The following is a 19,998-nucleotide window of genomic DNA, read 5'->3' as shown; positions in this document are numbered from 1 at the left end:
GTCAAGAATCCAGCGATAAAATCTAAAAAATACAAAAATGATACATGCACAATTTAATTTGTCTTCTTTTAAGTTAGAAATCCCATCCCAGCCTGCCCCTCCACGAGACTCCGACTTAGTCAAAGACCGACTCTCCCTCTCCATTAGTGTCTCAACCTCATACGGATCTCAACAGATTGCGATCAATATGCCATTATCCCTCTTTTCTCTTCTTCATATGCTTAACTCCACTCCTTCTTCAGTTTAATTATATCCAGGCGCCAGGCAATTGAACGTAATAACAGTAAAAATAATAAAATGGCCGCAACAACAACGACAGAGACAATGATTAGTAGAGCAAAGCCACCTAGGACAACCAAACTAGTCTGCTTCTCCTACGCGGCGTACGCCAAGAATCTTATAGACCATTTAAAATCTCTCAACATCCCCATTCTCCCAGGCCTAAACGACGCCGAATTCTCCGATATCGAATCCACCTTCAACTTCACGTTCCCTCCGGACCTCCGCTCCATCCTCCGAGAAGGTCTCCCCGCGGGCCCCGCCTTCCCCAACTGGCTATCCTCCTCTCATCAGCAGCTCCGCATTCTCGTCAACCTTCCTGTCTTGTCTTTGTCGAAGAACGTATCCCTCAACAACTTTTGGTCTGTTTCCTGGGGTCAAAGGCCTCAAAACAATAATGATGCACTGTCTCTGATCAAGAAGTTATTAGACAAGGCTCCGCTTCTCGTCCCTATCTACAGAAACTGTTATGTTCCGTCCACGCCGAATATGGCGGGGAATCCCGTCTTTTATATTGATACTGAAGAGGTTAGGGTTTTGAGTTTTGATCTCGCTGGTTTTTTCAAACAAGTCGATGAGTTTGTGAAAGCTGGCGGTGGTGGTGGCGTTCTTGACATGCCTGCTTGGGCGGCCAAAGAGCCGCGGACGATTGAGTTCTGGACGGACGTGGCGGAGAGAGGGAGGCGAGTGCTGGCGCGTGGTGGCTCGCGGGGGAGGTGGTGGAGGGCGGGTTGTGAGAATACTCGTGTGGGGTTGGAGTGCTGCATGGACGAGGTCTTTTGGAGATTGAGGGATGGAGGGTGGAGAGAAGAGGAGGTCAGAGAGATGATGATGGTGGTGGACGGCCATGATGATCCGACTAGTGAGGTCCAATTGGTGGGAGACTCCACAGGGAGAGGGAGCGTTGAACGGCACGTGAGGTTATTGTCTCTAGTGTTGTTGCGTGCGGGATGGAGCAAGGAGGATGTCGTGTACTCGCTTAATCTACAAGACCATGGGAGTTTCAATGGTCTTGATTCTAAAGAAGGGAAGTCCAATAAGCCTCAACATCCAAGAAAATGTTCTAAAGAAGGGGATGATGATCATCAAAAGAGCAGCGTTAAGCAATTGAGGCACGTGCATGCTCTTCCTCTTGCAGTATTAAGGTAGGCTATTCATTTTACTTTGGTTCATTTTTTAAAATGTAGATTATTCTTTTTACGTCAATAAAGGATAATGACTTCATTTGTAAATCTAGTTTTATTAATTCTTGGTCATACGTACACTCCTGAATTATTCGTTTGTTGCTAAGAAATGGTTCAGCTTTTAAACAGAGGACCGTGTGATGTAAGTACACGATAGCGTTTGACCTAATATGGAAGCATAAAATTGCCAGATGTTGGTGTTGGAGAATAGTGGGGTAACAACTAATATCATGAGTTCATGACGTTGAATTGGTTGCCATATAAATTTGACTCAAACCAGAATAGACATTTATGTGAAAAGAAATTTTAGAATATATTTGAGATAATATAATTAATTAATGTTTATATATGATATGTGTAATTAAATTTAATATAATCATCATTTATATTGTAATATTTCAAAATAAATGTACTAAAATAAATGCATGTATGTCGTAACATCATGACTGACATAATATCTTTAATTTATTTTTAAAATTTCTCATAATGTAAACGAGTAGCAAATTAATTTGTAACAAGAAATAAGTAAAATATGGCCGAAAATCTTATCTATATATTATCTATAAGTAACATAATTTTTTTTTTTTTGAGACAACAAATGAGGCCTAGTGCAAATAAAACGAAAAAAAAAAAATCCAAGTTACACATGGAGATAGAAAAAGAGAGGAGATGGTCACACAAACCCCTATATTCATTAGATATGGTATCATCACAAACAACAAACAAAGCATGGGTGGCTCCAATTAAATGAAGAATTCACATTCAATTATGGATTTATTTAATGTAAAAAAAAAAGAGATTAAAATTGTATGCTAAACTCGTGTCAAGAAACAAAGGAATTAACTAGCAAAGAACAGGCCAATCAATATTAGGGCGATGTTCACAATGATTTAAACAAAAAAGAGGTTTAGTGGTCCTTAATTGTCCGTTACCAAAAGCTACAAAACACAGCGTTCAATCTCAAACATCAGCAAACAATCATTTATTATTCTTCCGTGACTCACAATAATGCAAACAAATCCTTGAAATACGCGGTCCAGGCCAGCCGGACTTGACCCAAGTGGGTTTACGGTCTTTGTCAAAACAGGGCATTTACTAAGACCGCCTTGGTCTTCGGCAACACCGACCCAACAAATCAATGCTTGCATTTGTCTTCGGCTCGGTCCCTTCGGCCATATTTGGTCCTGTCATTATCAACCAGTGCTGCTTACGTGCTTGGAGAAAGAAAAAAGAACATAAGACAACGATTTATGCTTGTTTATGTTATGAGTTTGCTGGTCTCGCCACGCGAACAACGTTCTTGAACATGTTCACATTGCTTTAATTTAGTACCATGAGGTCATTGCGATTTTGTCTCTATTTCGTTTGATTTTTACGAGGTTCATCATTCATTTAGGTTCAAGGACTTTTCTAGGTCATTCTACACGTCGACCCTCGTTACAACTGAGAATTCATTAATATATATATATATAGAGAGAGTACTGGCCTCTCAAAATCTTACGAGTTACATTGATTAACATTATCTAAATAAATAAAATATGGGGGTGATTTATGTTAATTAAAAAGATGCATGGTTTTTTAAGATAAGAGAGATACAAAGATTTCGTAAGAAGATTAATTCGTAGTGATTTATATTTATCAAATTATATCGAAATTTAGAGGGAATAATCTTCAAATTTTAAATCAACCATCAAAGCATAAATTTTTTTGTACGCGAGCAATTCATTAAATTATTTTTATTAAAGAAAGAGTGTGTGTGTACTAATTGGGCTGTTGACGGTCCAAGACTATGAAGCGGGCTGGAATGAATGTCCTCGCTAAGCTAATTTTTATATGGGTTGAACTATTGACACTCCTTCATTACTCTAACTAAACCCCTACTCTATTATATTTACGTTTAATAATAAATATTAATAGAATTATCCTCATTTGTATTTTCTCTCTCCTATTTTACTAGTACCAGTTTTGATCCTCTCTCTCTTTTCAACTATAAAATTAGTTATATAACAATATTTTTTTATCTAAGAATAAGTTATATAACAATATCAACGGATAAAATTAGTAAATTCAATATGAGGATTCAACAAAGAAATTTTTTTTTGTAGTTGCACGAGCATTGCAGGAGAGGCGGACCGTAAACTTAAATATTTTTTGTTCATCGTTTGGGAATTTTACTGTGCCTACAGGTCCAACTCGAAAGAAGACTTTGCGAGTGGATACTTTGTTCTCACAATTTTTTATACTCGTTATGTAAGATTGAATACCGTGGGACAAAAAAAGAAAGAAAAAGAAGAAGGTATTTTTGATATTATGGGTAATATAATTAAAAGAACAAAATGGCTTTAAGAGGATCTTCAGGGGGTGCCAGTCGTTCAACTCTTTTTCTATACATACCCATCATGGCCTAGCCCCGTGTATTTATCGAGAACGCCCTCTTGGCACCCGATAAAGTAAGCATGTCTCAATCGGGTCTCTGCTTCTGGCTTCTGCTTTGCCTCCAAATTCTAAGATATTGGCTCTGCTGCATTTCAGAGCACATACTCTCCCAACGAAATGACTTGAAATTTTGGTCAAGTTTTTGCAATCTTTTAGTGTTACAGAATAGAACCGCTTGATTTAGTAAGTGTTACTTATCTCTGTTTGTCTAATCATTTTATTTTCCCGCACGTTACTTCTTAATTATGTGCTTGTTATCTATATTGCCCTCCATTCTTCGTATCATCTTTTTTTTGGGTCAGCTTTTACTATTTATTGATATAGCCGAATGGGACAGTTTGCTAATGCCGTCATTTTTAAATATATAGAATTTATAATTTGATTTTGGTTAAGCTTAATTCGAATCTAAGTGGTGTGACTCCAGATTGTAGCTTCTGTTTTGGCTCTAGCCGAACAAATTGCTGCTCGATATTGGTCCAAAGATTCATCCATTACCACAGAATATATCTGAAATAACAATTTGTAGAAAAATAACTTTTGTTGTCACTATGATATAAGAGATTGGTTGCATTACAACATTTCAGCTGCTTGGTGCTTTATTATTTTACAGTTCATGGTAGTACCGGGTGAAACCATTAAACTGTTGGCCATTAAGTGATAGATATGTGAGCCGAACAAACTACAGAAGATATCTTATATCTACTTTAAAAGTGTTATAGGATCATCTGATATTTTATAAATAAATAACAAATGATTATTTTTATCATAGAATTGTGTACCATTTGGCCTATGGAATGTGCTAAACAAATAAGTCAAGTTTGTTTGTGCTGATGAAACTTGTGGTAGCAATACTAATGTTTTACCAAATTTTTCTTTGGCGTTGGAACCTAGTTTTGGCATTTACTGTCTGCTTGTACAAAGTTTCGCTGATATAGCAGACTTGCATATTGGAAATTTGGAATCAGAATGGTGCATTAAGTATTCCATTTTTCTGTTTGTAACTCATTCACTAATGAAATCTCTCATAGGATAGCCCAGGTCTAATGATTTGTTGAGTTGTGTTTATTTGCTTTGGGTTGCAGTACTAGTTATGGCAGTTATATGTTTGCATATTACAATGCGCATGAGAAAGTTATGAAAGTTAGTTTAAGAGGCATATCTTTCAATCATTCAAATGTATAGATGGAGATCACTACACTTTCATTTTTATTTATTTTTTATTTTTTTAAGCATCACATGTCTAAAAACTAAAACTCCTCCTCTAGTCTCCTGCTCACGCTACAGCTCTTGTACCATCCCAAGACCAGTTGAGCCAACTGGCTCCACTGTTTAGTAGACTATCTTAGTAGAGAAAAAGTTACAGCTGAGAGTTATTTGATTTCTTCATCTTTGGTCTGGTAGAATTTTAATACGTAATAGTTCTGTGTCCTTTGATGAAAAATTAAAATTAATAGTTTCAACTTGTGCAGGTTTCCAACAACTTAGAATGAGTACATTTTTGGACTTTTGAATCACATTGTTGTGCAGTTAGCCATAATATTGAGTTTGTATCATTCTTATTAGTTGTAAGTGATTAGTTATAGCAAGAAGGTGGCATGTTCTCTTGCAAAACACTTACACGCACATGTGCCCACTTGTGGGCTTGTTTGTGAAAATTTTAAAAATATGTCTTCTTATTTTATCTTTTACATGGATAGACACACGTGTTTGTTTGGCTAAAACTGCAGTGCTCACCCACCCTTCTGTAGATGACAAGTTTCTCCAAGTAAAGAAAGTTGTTTAATTGTCAATTGCCAACGAAGCTGCCTTAGTCTTATTTCTCAGTGCGTTGGTTTTCGGTTAAATATTTAAGTTTGGGAACATTACCATAATTAAGTTTGGGAACATTACCGTAATTCTATGCAATTAATAGAGGTGAGAATTGTTATCTATTTTATAATAGTTTTTATTTTCTTACTGATTGCTTCGGCTCATTCTAGGTAATACTAGAAAAAATCGTAAGTATGGTTGCTTGGACCAAAAGAATTGAGTGTGGAAGGTTGATATGTGAATTCTGCTCATGTATGTCGTTCAACTCCTAGGATGGTCAGCATGGTTTTACTGTGACTAGTTTATAGTCTGTTTTGCTGAAAAAGTTTGAAATTTCTAAATGTCTAGATTAACAATAAAATTAATCATACATTTTCTTTTTAGGTTACTTTGGTATCCTACTCTGGAATACTACTTATTTTCTCCAAAAGGCTAACACTTAACTGTGGTTAAGTGTGCCAACTAAGGAAATTGGATATAGACAATTTTCATATTATTTTCTAACCGATGATAAAATTTTCTCATAATTTCATGACAACTATAGAATAGTTTATAGAAGGTAATGGAGACCAACCTGCGAAGGAGGGTTGCTAAGGTTCAAAGATAGCTGAGGCATGAAAGACTTATAAATAGGTGTGTGCTTTCCCAGTTTCTCCATTCTCTCCAAGAAATACAAGCTTTCCTTTGTTCAAGTATATATTCTTTTGCAGGAATGACGGGCATGGGCCGCAAGAAGACTCAAATGAAGATGAATCAGGGAAATGATGCTCGTCAAGTTGTTCCTCCAATCCGAAGGTCTGGTCTCTTCAAGAAGTTCAGTGAAGTCACTACCTTGTGTGCTCTTGAGACCACTTTTTTCATCTTCTTCCCTGCTGGCAAGGCCATCTCATTTGCCCATCCTGGTGATGAGCCAGTCATAACCAATTTGGCTCGCACTGGCAACCCAGATCCTGGTTCGTATCAACGCACTCTGGCTGACCATGAGGCCACTGTGCAAGCACTTAACAAGGAGTACCATGATCTGCTTGAGCAATTGGAAGCAGAAAAGAAGCGTGGGAAGATACTGCAGAAAAGGAAGATGATGAACCAGCAGAGCTATTGCCGTCACCTGTGGGAGACGCCAGTAGATGAGCTTAACTTAGAGGAGTTACTGACACTGAATGCAATGATTGAAGACCTTCAAGAGAAACTACAAAAGCATTTGGCAGAGCGTTCGGCCCAGACTGATGCTCCAACTGAGGGTAGTTCTGTTGACCCCAATGGTCATGAAAAAGAACCTGGAAATTGATCTCTCAGGAGTAGCCGAAGTTGGAGAGATATGGACTTATCTGCCTTCTCCATATAGGAGTTTGGTCTTATTATGTGACATGATATAGTCAGTAGTCTCTCCTATATTGAATGAGAATGTTAAATAAACTGACAAAAAAAATCAATAAAACATTCCTTCTGAATAAGTGGTCATGTTAAATTTTATTTCCTTCTTGACGTGCTGTTTGAAGGTACAATATAATGCACAATCGTGTGATTTCCTTTTCCTATATATGCTACGATATTATACAATTGTTGCTGCCTTGTGAGAATCTTCTATGACAAAGTTAGAACTCTGGTTTGGGATGATCCTTTGCCGATGACCATTTCATCTATGCATCAATTAGAGTTTTGGGATTCATGTGTTTAACGTTCAGTCTGTACAAGCCTAGAAAAAATTGATATCCATCTACTTTTGAGTGAGATTTTTTTTAAATTTTTTTTTCCCATTAAAACATGCTAGTCTGCGGTCCTACAACTCACTGATTGTGAAGTTCACTTGATCCGATTTAAGAAAAGAAAAACTACAGACTTAAAAAGCAAAGCAAGTTAGTCTCTTATGTACTTCGCTTCCTTTGTTTTCATTTTGTTTCATTTGTGTATAGCTCATAGTGTAAAAGCATTGTCACCGCGGATAAATCAGACTCGGGCGCTGCAAGGTGCAGGGAAGTAATCTGCAAGGAGCTTATTCAATAAAGAGTAGTGATATACCCACAGTGATATACCCACGAGCTCTTGTATAAATTTATTTTGTACAAACTGACGTTGTATGATAAAATTAGTTGAAATAAATATTTTTTGGCTCACATGATTTATTTTTATTATTTTATATTTTCATTCAACTAATGAATTAATATCACATCAATTTATATAAAATAATTTTATATAAAAATTTGTGACTGTATCATCACTCTTCAATAAAATAAACAGTAGAGGAACTTAACTGAATGGCAGTTTTGGAATTATAAGGTTGTTAATTTGTTATCAGATTTATTTTTACTTTAAAAATTTTTTAATGGGTAGAAATTTGGGGTGTCGACAGCTCGACTTAACAAGAAAGTCTCAAAGCCCAAATTTAGTGGCCGCCACCCAAAGCCCAAAAAGGTCACATGGACTTGGCACGTGCACGCTGAAATCATTAAGCAAGGGTTTGATTTCCACTTCTTCGCCGGTAAGAGAGAGAGTTTGAAGAAAGTGAAAAAAAAAAAAAAAAGTCGATGGCTATGGTGCGATCTGGTCTACTGCAAACGGCTCTTCGCCGAGTTTCAAGTGCCTCTTCGGCTCCTCCTAAGCGTGGATTTGCTTCCTCTGCTCATCACGATGATGCCTGTAAGACCTTTATTCCATCTATATAGTCTTATTTGATATGATTTACTGATTCTGTTTATTTGATTTGTTCTTGGTGTCTTGAGAGTCTCAGGTTTTTAATAAATATAGTTATCGTGTTATTATTATTATTTTTACTTCGATTTTTGGAATGTGATAAAAGATCTTATGGAATATTTAAGCTGCGTCTCTAAGTACGTGAAAATGCAAAAGGAAAGCAATGATCCAAAGTTTATAATTATCAATGAGTCTTCTTTCTTATGCATCCTCTGAGATATTGTCAATTTTAAACTTTTTTGGGGGCTTTTCTCTTGATAATTTCAATCTCATGTTTGATTTTCTTGAAAATTATATCAGATGAGACTGCAAAGTGGGAGAAGATAACATATTTGGGCATTGCTACATGCACTGTTTTAGCATTTTATAACCTCTCGAAGGGTCATCCCCACTATGAAGAACCACCTGTGAGATATCTTCTATTTTTCCTTTATTCATCAAGGGTCTTCTTTTGTTATGTGTGCTTCTTGTAAAGGCATCTACCATTAGCATTTTATTGGGCTCCTGAAAATTTTTGTCTTGGTTTTGTGTGAATATGCAGCGGTACGAGTATTTGCACATTCGCAATAAGGAGTTCCCATGGGGTATGTTTCCATACCCATGTAAATTGGTGTTTGTCAAGCCATGTTAATTTTTTTATGAGATTTATAAATGTGATAGTCATTCGACTGATTTCATTCTCTGATGGCATTTCTGTGTTCTTTTTTTATCAACTGATATTCATTATTGATTATTTCATTCCCATGGGGTATGTTTCCATACCCATGTAAATTGGTGTTTGTCAAGCCATGTTAATTTTTTTATAAGATATATAAATGTGATAGTCATTCGACTGATTTCATTCTCTGATGGCATTTCTGCGTTCTTTTTTTATCAACTGATATTCATTATTGATTATTTGTTGCAGTTGCTAACTTGTCAAGTAGCTGCATTGATTTGGTGGTTTATAATTGCTTAGTAGTATTAATTAATTATTTCTCTGTTCATCTCTTCTCTTGTTGATTGCATTTTGACTTGTCGGCATACTGAGCGGAGAGTGAGAGCAGCATTCGCAAGCAAATCAGGAGAGGGAATGAATTTCTTTAGTAAATAAACAACCTTAGAAACACTTAGGTCATCTGAAGGGAGGGTTACAGCATTACTGTTGATAGATTTTCTGTTCAAATTGTTAAGTAATATATCACCTCCATTTGAGCTGGATAATAAAAATATGTCGATTTAACTTCAAATGGTAAGTTTAACACGAGGGATGCCGCATGGGTTTGCCTAGAATTTAATTGGGTCTGACCTTTGTTTCAGTGTTGTGAATGTTTGCTTGGATTCTAACATTTTGTTACTGTTCTTTGGCACAACCTCTCATTATGCTATCAAATATGCTATTTCATTTTGAGATATTTGAGGCCAGTGTAAGGCTTATCAAAACAAATAAAATAACATGCCCCACCTATGGTTGGATGATCAGTGAAGAGATGATGGCAGATCTTTCTGTTATTCCTGAGGATATGCATGTTTTCTACTGATTTTATAGTAAGATGGAGCATAACTGTTGTTTAAGGATACTATGGAAGATTTTATTTGACATTTTGTGAAAAAGAAAAACAGACAGTGCAAGCAGTGTCTGGAAAGTGACGGATGTTCACTCAAATTTTGAAAAGACTTGATTTATTGGCAAGTTTAGATTGGATATCTCAGCCTAGACAAACACTGTTGTGTGTGAAGATTATGTACGTTAAATGTTCACTGTTTTGTGTGTTTATGTTGTAATGTAAATCATTAAATTGCCTGTAAGACAAAAGAGGTGAAAAACAGGCCTTAATGAAATGTTTCAGAATTTGAGGTGGGAAACTTATGTTGGAGTTACTTGTTTTGGTTGTATTTAGTAAATTATGAATGAGTAATTTCATGATGATCTCTGTTCTGTTGGGTATTTGAGATACTTGCAAGCTGAGAAGAGTGATAAAAATTGAAACACTAATGGTAGATGGTTTCAGTGTTTGCTTGGCATGTCATATGGTTGATAACTGTTACATTATATCAACTTCGAAAATTACTGCAGTTCTTCTTTCCTTTTTCTTTGAAAGTAATTGGCAATTGATGTTGTTGGAGTTTTCAAGTAAGGGTTATGTTTATTAATGTTTACTACTAGGCAATAAAACTGATTTGCCTCATTAGATTTGCATGTTCATGAGTTCAAACTTTTTCTAGCACTGTAGCACATCTATTTGGTTCTCAATTAATTTCTATGAGATGTGTAGAAAATTTTGCGAGGTTTTCTAGCAGTAGTCCCCAATTTAGAACTGGGTGAGCATAGGATCTCTGGTAGAAAGGTTAAGAAAAGAGGCGAGTTTTTGGTTGCTTCTTCCAGTTGATAGCTTGTCACTGGGATGAATTTATTTTTACTCCAATGATGACTATGATTCTACACTGTAATTCAATTCTAATTATATAATTATTTTCAACTTTTAACAGTCTATGTGATATGTCTGATTTGTGATGTTCAGGTCCAGATGGCCTTTTTGAAAAGAAGCCCGAGCACCACTAGGATATTTGTTGGCTTATTTCATCCAGATATTTCTCAGAACTATTGTTTACCTCAGTTCTCACTTTTTCCTGTCTCACCAAAAGGTTCAATTGAACAACCAACTGTTATTTCTTTAGATATTAATGATCAAACTTCTTTTTGTAATTGTTGAAAGCCTGGATACCGCAAATTCAGCCTTTCTGGTTATTTCTGCTTGTCAAACTCCTGTGCAAATAAGGTTTATGAATGATTTGGATTATCTATCACTTTGAAAAATAAATGTCATGGAGTTATCGCAATTTCATTTGCCTTGTGTAGAAGCGCAAGAGAATTAAATAGAGTTCACTATAATTTCGGGTTCCGTAATTTCGAAGAGCGTGATAGTAATTACAAACTTTGCATCAAAAGTCAGAAACTGTTTGTCAGATCAAGTCTTCAAAAGATGAATGCATGATGCAGTCAATGCTATTAAGATTTATATGTTACTCTTGTTAGTGCAGAGCCGAGATATTATGGTGAATTGCTATGTTTGCTCCTCATTTGTTGAAGTTCTTCTCTGACATTTTTAAAAAATATATATATTATAGATTGCTTTCACCGTCTGATTCAATTTTTAGATTAAATAATTTCTTATATCATAATGATCATTTCAAATTATAACAGCAAAATAACCGCTGGTGAACGGAAGTTTTCACTTATAAAATTATGTTCATGAGAGGCGGAGAAAGAGATCAGATATGGAAATATACGTAACTATGGCCAATGGGCCGTGCCGGCCCACGAGCCCTTATGGGCCGACAATTGGTGCCGGGTGGGCCGTGCCGTGCCGTGCCCACATTTTTTTCAGTTGAGCCCGGCACGGCCCACGGCACGAGTCCTCTCGTGCCGTGCCGTGGGCCGTGTCCAAAAAAAGCCCATCAACTTTTTTTTTTTTTTGCGTGCTTAAAAAAGCCCATGTGCCTGACGTGCTTTATTCAAACCCACGTGCCTGACGTGCTTTTTTAAGCCCACCAACATAATAATAATAATAATAATAATAATAATAATAATAATAATATTCAAAATTATAATCATATTAATTTTTATTAAGAGAGCAATTAACATTTTTCTTGTGTATAAAATGAAAAATATTTCATTCACAAATGAAACATATCTCTATTAAATATTAATTAAGTTATGATTTAATATTAATATGAAAAATATTTTATTATTAATTTTGTAAAAAAAATTATTTTTTATTTATAATATATAAATTTATGATATTTATAATCTTATTTATTAAAATCATGATATTTAGTTATTTACTTATTCATTTAATAAATTATAAACGTAAATAAATAATTAAATAAATATCATAAATAAAATTAAATAACATTATTCATTTAATAAATATCATAAATAAAATTATGATATTTATAATTTTATTTATTAAAATCATGATATTTACTTATTCATTTAATAAATTATAAACATAAAAGATTAGAATATTTATTTAAACTAAGATTTAATGATTTAAATTAATTTTTAAAAGTCTATGCTAAAAAATATATTAAAACATTTAATTTCAAGATATTGTACTTTAATTTCATAACATTTTATATTTACTTTTTGTTAAAAAAATTTACTTAGATATATTTTGGCCCACGTGCTATTAATGGCTCACGGGCCGCGTGCTAGCCCACTAATAAACCGTGCTTATTACGTGCTTTTTCGCGTGCCGTGCTTTGGGCCATCTCTTATCGTGCCGTGCTTTAAGGCCCGCGTGCCTAAAATTCTAAGCCCGGCACGGCCCACGTGCGTGCCGTGCCGTGCCTCGTGTCTCACCGAAACGTGCTCGTGCCGTGCCACGTGCCGCCCGGCCCATTGGCCATCTTTGAATATACGCTTCAATGATCTCAATTTGGGGAAAATGTTCGGTATTGAATTACACTCTCATAAAATGATAATATTTAAAATATTCTTTAAATTATTGTAAATTTTAACTTACTCTATTTTTAAAAAAAAAAAATTAGGGAAAAAATATGGGTGAGTTGATGAAAAGTTTTCATCTTGTTAATTTCTTTATAAAAATAGGAGGCAAGTTGAGTTTACCATAGTTTGAAAGTATTTTAAAGATTGTCATGAGAGGGTAATTCAAAATTAATCTTATAAAAATTAATTGCATTAGATAAATATTACTTATAAATAATATTATTCATAAGAGTAATAAATATAATTCATGTGTTTACCAAACACTTAGTAGTTACAACTTTAAAAGCTTAAGTTGCCCATACCTGTAAGCCTAAAATCAATTTCTAGAAAGCAGCACTCACTGGTTTTATTTATGCAAAGCCAAATGGTAAAATGGACACTGTCACTACATATTCAAATTAACCTTTATTCAAGTTTATTATTTTAAACTAAACTTTCCAAAAAGAGAAAGAGCTACAAATCCAAGTCATGAGGAGAGAATGTTTGGGGGATCCACCAGAAAAGGTTGGCATTGGGTAATCGTCCAACAACAAAACAATTCAATCAATTATAGTTGCAGAGGCACTATCAGGCTCTCAACGTTGCAGCAAATACTGTGGATTGCTGGGGACAGTGTCTCTCTAGTCTCTGCCTGCAAGTGAAATGGTAAGAAATAAAACATGAAGAAAGGAAAAAGGAAAAGACAGAAAAAGGCTATGCCGGCTCTCTGCTTCAAACTCAAAAGCAATGACTTAAGACAACTCAACACAGATTTGCTACTTTAAAGTACAAACTGAGTGGTTATAAAGAGCAAGATCACTGATAGAATCATTCATAATACAACCTTATCGACTAATATCATACATAATACAACCTTATCAACTAATAAGATGGTAATGATATTTTCTGGGTACAATTATTGCAATGGAGCATATGTGGCGAGAAAAAACATTACAGATTTGCCAGGTCATCACTTGGAAAACAAAGAAAACAATATGAAATGAAAAATCGTATAACACATAGTACAAGCTAGCTTGCCAAAAATGTCACTCTGCAGCTGTATTTTCACCGTTGTTGCCTTCAGTTCCAGTTTCAGGCAAAGTTCCCACATCTGTTCGAGCTTCTTTCTCTTGCTGAATAATAGAAGAATCAGAAGAATTGTGAGAATCGCTCTGACTTGTATTGGTGTTACCATCAGTGTTTGAGGATGCCTCTTTCTCTTCTTGAGAGGTTGAAGAATCCGTTTGATCTTTTTGTGCTGCATCTGCATTGCCATTCCCATTTTGGCCTGCATCTGAATTATTATTTGAAGACTCAGAAGAAACTTGTTCCTTTTGGCTGGCACCTCCATTTTCATTTGATGATTTGTCTTTCTCTTGGGCGTTCGAAGACTCAGAAGAAACTTGTTCCTTTTGGCTGGCACCTCCATTTTCATTTGATGATTTGTCTTTCTCTTGGGCGTTCGAAGACTCAGAAGAAACTTGTTCCTTTTGGCTGGCACCTCCATTTTCATTTGATGATTTGTCTTTCTCTTGGGCGTTCGAAGACTCAGAAGAAACTTGTTCCTTTTGGCTGGCACCTCCATTTTCATTTGATGATTTGTCTTTCTCTTGGGCATTTGAAGACTCAGAAAAAACTTGTTCCTTTTGACTGGCATCTCCATTTCCATTTGATGATGTGTCTTTCTCTTGATGGTTTGAAGAATCAGAAGGAATTTCCTTCTGATTGGTCTCTCCATTGTCATTTGATGATAGTACATTTTCTTGTGCCCCGCCTCTAGAATTGTTGTCTGTTCTCATTGATGTGTTGGCATCAACCGTATGTTCATTGTTGGTTGGGGGAAGTGTTGTTTTCAGCTCTGACTGCTGACCATTGGTATCAGAGAAAGATTTCTCAGTTTGCTGTAGTTCAACATTTTTCTGGGTACCTTCATCTTCTTTCAATGTGCTATCCACTGTTTCATTTTGATTCTGAGTTGTGTCAGATGTTGTATCTGTCCCATTCTGCAGGGATGGATCATGTGTTTCAGCAGAAACTTCCATGGAGTTGGAGCCCTGGTCGTTTGATCCATTGTTTGATTCTGAGTGACTAGTTTCATGAACACCTTCCTCACTGGATGTTGTATTTCTAGGCTCATTCTTTTCAGTTGCTTCAGTTTCTTGCACAATCGATGTTGATTTTTCTTGTTGAACATATTTAATGCTATCTGGTTTCTTCCCCTGCTCAAAATCATGATTTTCTCTATTTTCTTGCTGCTGCTTCTCATTGGCATTTTGTAGACCTCCTTGCCCATTTTCGGCATTTGTATGTTGAGTTTCATGGACTACTTCGCTGGAAGCATCATCTCCTTTGTAATTATTCTCTCTTGCTTCCTCATTGTTGCTGCCATTTTCATCATGAAAGTGCTCTTCTGATGTACCAGAATTCTCTTTCTTACCTTCGTTCTCTTCTGTTTCTTTCCCATTACTTCCTTCTCCAAACTCTCTCGTCTCTTTTTCTTGACCCTCCCCTACATTTTCCTTCTCTTCACCTTTGTTATTGTCATTTGCCTTGTCTTCACTTTCCTTCTCTTTGCTTTCTTCAGTGTCATTCTCTTTGCTTTGTTCACCCTCCTTGTCTTCAATGTTATTCTCTTTGTTCTCTTCACTCTGTTTGTCTTCTCCATCTGTCTCCTTGCTTTCTTCAGTATTCTTCTCTTTTCTTTCTTCATTATCTGTCCCTTTGGTCTCTTCACTTTCTTTGGCATCTTCCCTATCCTTCTCTCCAACTACAGCATCTTCTTTATGCTCTGCTTCCTCTTCATTTTTACCTTGATCATCGCCAGTTGTCTCATCCTCTGCACTCCCTTTTCCAGCATTATCACTCTCCTCAATCTTGCTTTGTTCTTCTTCTTCATCCTCCTTGTGCCTTGCGTCTCTAATATATGTGTCCTGTCCTTGAGGCACGTCCTTCCTCCCTAACTTTATGATTTTGCTCCCAGCTTCTGCACTTTCATATGCGGCTTTCTTTTCATTAGAATGTCGGACTTGGTAAAGCAGCCAGATGCAAACACCAAGCAAAAGACATAGTTGTACTGCATGCTTCACCTTGAAACCTTTTGATCTTTGGTTTCTACCAGATGATATCCTGAACATTATGAATTTCCTTCAACCCACCTGTCAAAACTTCAAACTTATATCAGTCCTCCAACTCCTATTACATAATATGGTAAAGGTTGAAACGTTCTAAGCCAAATTCAATACTACAGCGTATCACTCCAAGGTAATTTCAACACAAAACTGCTGACGAGTGTTAAGAAGCAGCAAAACTAAAGCCACCCAAAAGAACCCCAAACCCATATAATTGAAGCCACCTCAAATAACACAGGATTACCCACAAATCTAGGCTTCAAGAAATTCGTAAATTACAAATTGATATTAGAATCCATGAATTACTCACAAAGGGTAGCTTCTCTGCCGATGGCAGCAAAAGAGAAATAATAAATAAAAAAAATGCACTGCAAAGAAAATGAATCAAACCAAAAAAATCAGCACAATTTCCTAAATTGCCTCAGATGTTTAGTGTATGCAAACACCATGTCCTCACTTAAGCTGATCCATAGAAACAAGAAACATCTGAGAAAATAACATTTACCAAAACCAATAAAAAACCCTTAAAAGCCAGTACCAAAAGAGCTAACATTTGAGATGATTAGAGATCCTCCCCTAATCAGGAACAAAAAAACCATTTCCGCCAATAATCCAACACGATCATATTCAGAAAATGGTAAACAAAAAGATACTGAAGACTAAAAGCCAATATGCATTTCCACTTATTCCAAAGAATGATCAGATTCAATGATTGTATAACTCCGTCACCAAAACCCCGGTACTAATTTTCCTCAGATTAACTAAAGAAATAGGTACAAAATCACAGGATGATAAAAGGTAGAAGCGGGCACAGTCAAATAAAGTAAGAAGTTTAATTAGATCTACACTTAAGAGTTACGCGCAACATCAATTATGTGATCAAACAGTGTTTTAAATTCACATTTCCGTAACAAAAAGTGAGTCAGTGGCATGAGTGAGACTTACCGAGAAAAATTCAGCCTCCGGATTCGGCAATGATATAGAAGGAAAGCAGCCTTTTACGGCTCTATCTACAGAAATAGAATCTAAGCAATCAACAAAATTGAGAATTATTTAGTTAAAGACGGACACACACCATGACTGAAATGTGATTTTAAATGCTGAAATGGGGGAATTTATTTGAAACCGAAAGCAATCCAACGATTTTGTGGTTTCTTCGTGTTAGTGTTGGGTAGAGAATGCTTACGGTAAAGTGTTATTTTAGATTTGGATCTGGACACTGCCACGTGAACGACAAATCGTGCTCCTTAAAGCAATCAACGTAACACCCTTTAACTTCTAAAAAATTATCAAATCACCCCTAAACTTGTTGCAAGGGTACACCGCGCCCCTTCTTTAAAGAAGGTAAACGGATTTTAGATATGGTGAGAATAAAAATGACGAATAAGAATGAAATCGACATTTTTTACTCTTAAACAAATTCAAAATAATGATAATAGTTTTATCGTAAAAGTATTTATTTTTATTTTATTAGAGAACAAATATATAATTATAACTAAACATATTTTAATAATTTATTCTGATTATAAAATAAATAAATACATTAAAAAATATATCTTATTCTTATTCTATTTCTGTAATTTAAATAAATAACTTATTGATACTCTCACTTTTCCATTATGATTTTAATTCATTTTAGTTGCACCCTATCCCAATTTTGGGATGTATGGGGTGGAGTGAAATTACCTCTCAGAAAGGTGATAGACGGACCTTTATCAGCATAATTCATGATCATATGGGTTACTAAATGTGATTTACACATCTCAACTCCAAATGCCACGTGTTACAATGATGTACATCCGTTCCCAAAACAGTCGGTGAAGGTGACCCTAAACAGCCAGCCCTTGATCAAGGATATCAATCAGACTTTTACCACGCAACGAAGCAAAGCAAAGAGAAAAAGAAGCCGTTGAAAATGGCCTCTAAGCTAATAGCTTCAACTCTCCGCAAAACCCTAACTAAGGCCACCAAGACCGCCGGCGTCCGCTCCCTTTCCACCGCCACAGCCGCCGCGGTTTCTACGGCGTATGAACCTCAGGAGGACCAAAACGGAATCACCTTGAAAGGCGTGAGAATCGCGGGCCGCCCTCTCTACCTCGATATGCAAGCAACCACTCCAGTCGACCCACGTGTCCTCGATGCCATGCTCCCTTTCTATCTTTCTCGTTACGGTAACCCCCACTCCCGGACCCACCTCTTCGGCTGGGAATCCGAAGTCGCCGTCGAAACCGCCCGCTCTCAAATCGCCGATCTTATCGGCGCTTCTCCTAAAGAGATAATTTTCACTTCCGGCGCAACGGAATCGAATAATGTCTCCATCAAAGGAGTCATGCACTTTTACAAGGATAAAAAGCGCCACGTCATCACCACTCAGACCGAGCACAAGTGCGTTCTCGATTCGTGCCGGCATCTTCAGCAGGAAGGTTTTGAAATTACTTATTTACCTGTTGGAGCTGATGGGATTGTTAATTTAGATAAATTGCGAGCTGCTATTAGGCCTGACACCGGCTTGATTTCTGTTATGGCGGTTAACAACGAAATTGGCGTGATTCAGCCTATGGAAGAAATCGGGCAAATTTGTAAAGAATTTAAAATCCCGTTTCACACTGATGCTGCCCAGGCGTTGGGGAAGATTCCGGTTGATGTCGAGAAATGGAATGTGAGTTTGATGTCGTTGAGTGGTCATAAGATTTATGGCCCGAAAGGAGTCGGTGCTTTGTATATGAGACGAAGGCCAAGAATTCGAGTTGAACCGTTGATCAATGGAGGTGGGCAGGAGAGAGGGATAAGGAGTGGCACCTTGCCTACACCGTTAATTGTGGGATTTGGCTCGGCCTGTGAGATTGCAAAAAAGGAGATGGACTATGATCATAAGAGGATTACTGCTTTGCATGACCGGTTATTGAATGGAATTAAGGAAAAACTTGATGGAGTGGTGGTAAATGGGAGTATGGAGAGGAGGTACATAGGGAATTTGAACTTGTCATTTGCTTATGTTGAAGGAGAGAGTTTGTTGATGGGGTTGAAGGAGGTGGCAGTCTCCAGCGGAAGTGCATGTACAAGTGCAAGTTTGGAGCCATCATATGTTCTGAGGGCATTAGGTGTGGACGAGGATATGGCACATACTTCGATTAGGTTTGGGATTGGGAGGTTTACTACGGAGGCGGAGGTTGATAGGGCTATGGAGCTTACAGTGAAGCAGGTTGAGAAGTTGAGGGAAATGAGCCCGCTATATGAGATGGTGAAAGAAGGAATTGATATAAAGCAGATACAATGGGCTCAACACTGAGGCGGTTGTTGATGTGAAATTGTATGTGTGTCAAGTGAAAAGGCAGACCTGTGAGTTAGAGCAGAGAACCACCTTTGAGTTTTAATCCAGGTTTCTTCCCGTCGTGCTTGTACATGCCTTAATCTGATGAGAGCTTTCATAGTGTCCTATGATATAATTTTGAAAGATGATGCTGTCTTAGATTTTTCTTTGTTGCTGATATAAACTTTATGCCTTACCATCTAGACTTGGGGCGTAATGTACTTGTTGGTTTTTATGTAGTTGTGGTGGTTAACTGGTTATACTGCCTTTTGGATTTGTAACATATTCCTTATCATTACTTCTATTTTACTCACTGGAATAAAGAGGTACGTCAATACTTTTTTAGGGTCATATAATTATATTTGTGTAACTTAAACAAACGGTTTGGGCTCTGCCCAGAGCCTACCCCCTACCTGTTATATATATGGGTAGAGAACAAGTGGAGTGTTCTTGGTAATTAGTTGTATTTGAAAGTAGTAATCTTATTTTTCAATGTATATGTGTAGAGACAAGTCAGCTGGGAAAAAACTACGAGTTTGAGCTTTTAGAATATTGCTATATTCTTCTTGTTGCTGTTGGCAATTTTTGTTATGAGTTTGGTTGAGGACTCCGGCTTCCATTCATTGTGCCTACTTAGGTATTCACTATCAAATTGTCTCGTGTCTAGATTTACTACTAATCATTCTGAGT

The 19,998-nt window shown here is 36.6% G+C and overlaps 5 protein-coding genes across 10 annotated transcripts; 4 read left to right on the top strand and 1 right to left on the bottom strand.

The window, feature by feature from the left end:
• Positions 1-1,591, top strand: LOC102609906 (uncharacterized). Its single transcript, XM_006466334.4, has one exon. The coding sequence runs from the start codon at positions 298-300 to the stop codon at positions 1,426-1,428; it is 1,131 nt and encodes a 376-aa protein (XP_006466397.2). The 5' UTR covers positions 1-297; the 3' UTR covers positions 1,429-1,591.
• Positions 1,592-3,577: 1,986 nt separating this feature from the next.
• LOC102610208 (agamous-like MADS-box protein AGL61) lies at positions 3,578-7,162 on the top strand. 4 transcript variants are annotated; one of them, XM_052431536.1, is made up of 4 exons: positions 3,578-3,913; positions 3,996-4,082; positions 6,258-6,341; positions 6,419-7,162. In XM_052431536.1, the coding sequence occupies exon 4, from the start codon at positions 6,421-6,423 to the stop codon at positions 6,994-6,996; it is 576 nt and encodes a 191-aa protein (XP_052287496.1). In that variant the 5' UTR covers positions 3,578-3,913; positions 3,996-4,082; positions 6,258-6,341; positions 6,419-6,420; the 3' UTR covers positions 6,997-7,162. The 4 variants fall into 4 exon arrangements, with proteins under 4 accessions (XP_052287496.1, XP_006466399.2, XP_052287495.1 ...); XM_006466336.4 differs by having other exon boundaries at positions 6,253-6,341; XM_052431535.1 differs by having other exon boundaries at positions 3,996-6,341.
• A 1,012-nt stretch (positions 7,163-8,174) lies between these two features.
• On the top strand, positions 8,175-11,219 carry LOC102610939 (cytochrome c oxidase subunit 6a, mitochondrial). The gene is made up of 4 exons (XM_006466338.4): positions 8,175-8,345; positions 8,700-8,806; positions 8,941-8,983; positions 10,901-11,219. The coding sequence occupies exons 1-4, from the start codon at positions 8,234-8,236 to the stop codon at positions 10,939-10,941; spliced, it is 303 nt and encodes a 100-aa protein (XP_006466401.2). The 5' UTR covers positions 8,175-8,233; the 3' UTR covers positions 10,942-11,219.
• Positions 11,220-13,668: 2,449 nt separating this feature from the next.
• LOC102611240 (uncharacterized) lies at positions 13,669-17,230 on the bottom strand. Of its 3 annotated transcripts, XM_052444365.1 has the most exons (3): positions 16,944-17,230; positions 14,450-16,025; positions 13,669-14,293 (listed from the first exon to the last, which is right to left on the bottom strand). In XM_052444365.1, the coding sequence occupies exons 2-3, from the start codon at positions 16,002-16,004 to the stop codon at positions 13,917-13,919; spliced, it is 1,932 nt and encodes a 643-aa protein (XP_052300325.1). In that variant the 5' UTR covers positions 16,005-16,025; positions 16,944-17,230; the 3' UTR covers positions 13,669-13,916. The 3 variants fall into 3 exon arrangements, with proteins under 3 accessions (XP_052300325.1, XP_024952858.2, XP_015388598.2); XM_025097090.2 differs by having other exon boundaries at positions 13,669-16,034; XM_015533112.3 differs by having other exon boundaries at positions 13,669-16,025.
• A 582-nt stretch (positions 17,231-17,812) lies between these two features.
• Positions 17,813-19,664, top strand: LOC102611712 (cysteine desulfurase, mitochondrial). Its single transcript, XM_006466341.3, has one exon. The coding sequence runs from the start codon at positions 17,914-17,916 to the stop codon at positions 19,285-19,287; it is 1,374 nt and encodes a 457-aa protein (XP_006466404.2). The 5' UTR covers positions 17,813-17,913; the 3' UTR covers positions 19,288-19,664.
• Positions 19,665-19,998: the final 334 nt, after the last annotated feature.

The sequence above is a fragment of the Citrus sinensis genome, chromosome 7 (genome assembly GCF_022201045.2).
Source record: "Citrus sinensis cultivar Valencia sweet orange chromosome 7, DVS_A1.0, whole genome shotgun sequence".
Classification (NCBI taxonomy): Eukaryota; Viridiplantae; Streptophyta; class Magnoliopsida; order Sapindales; family Rutaceae; genus Citrus; species Citrus sinensis.
Note: the sequence above shows the minus strand (reverse complement) of the source record. Positions and strands in the feature narration are given on the sequence as shown.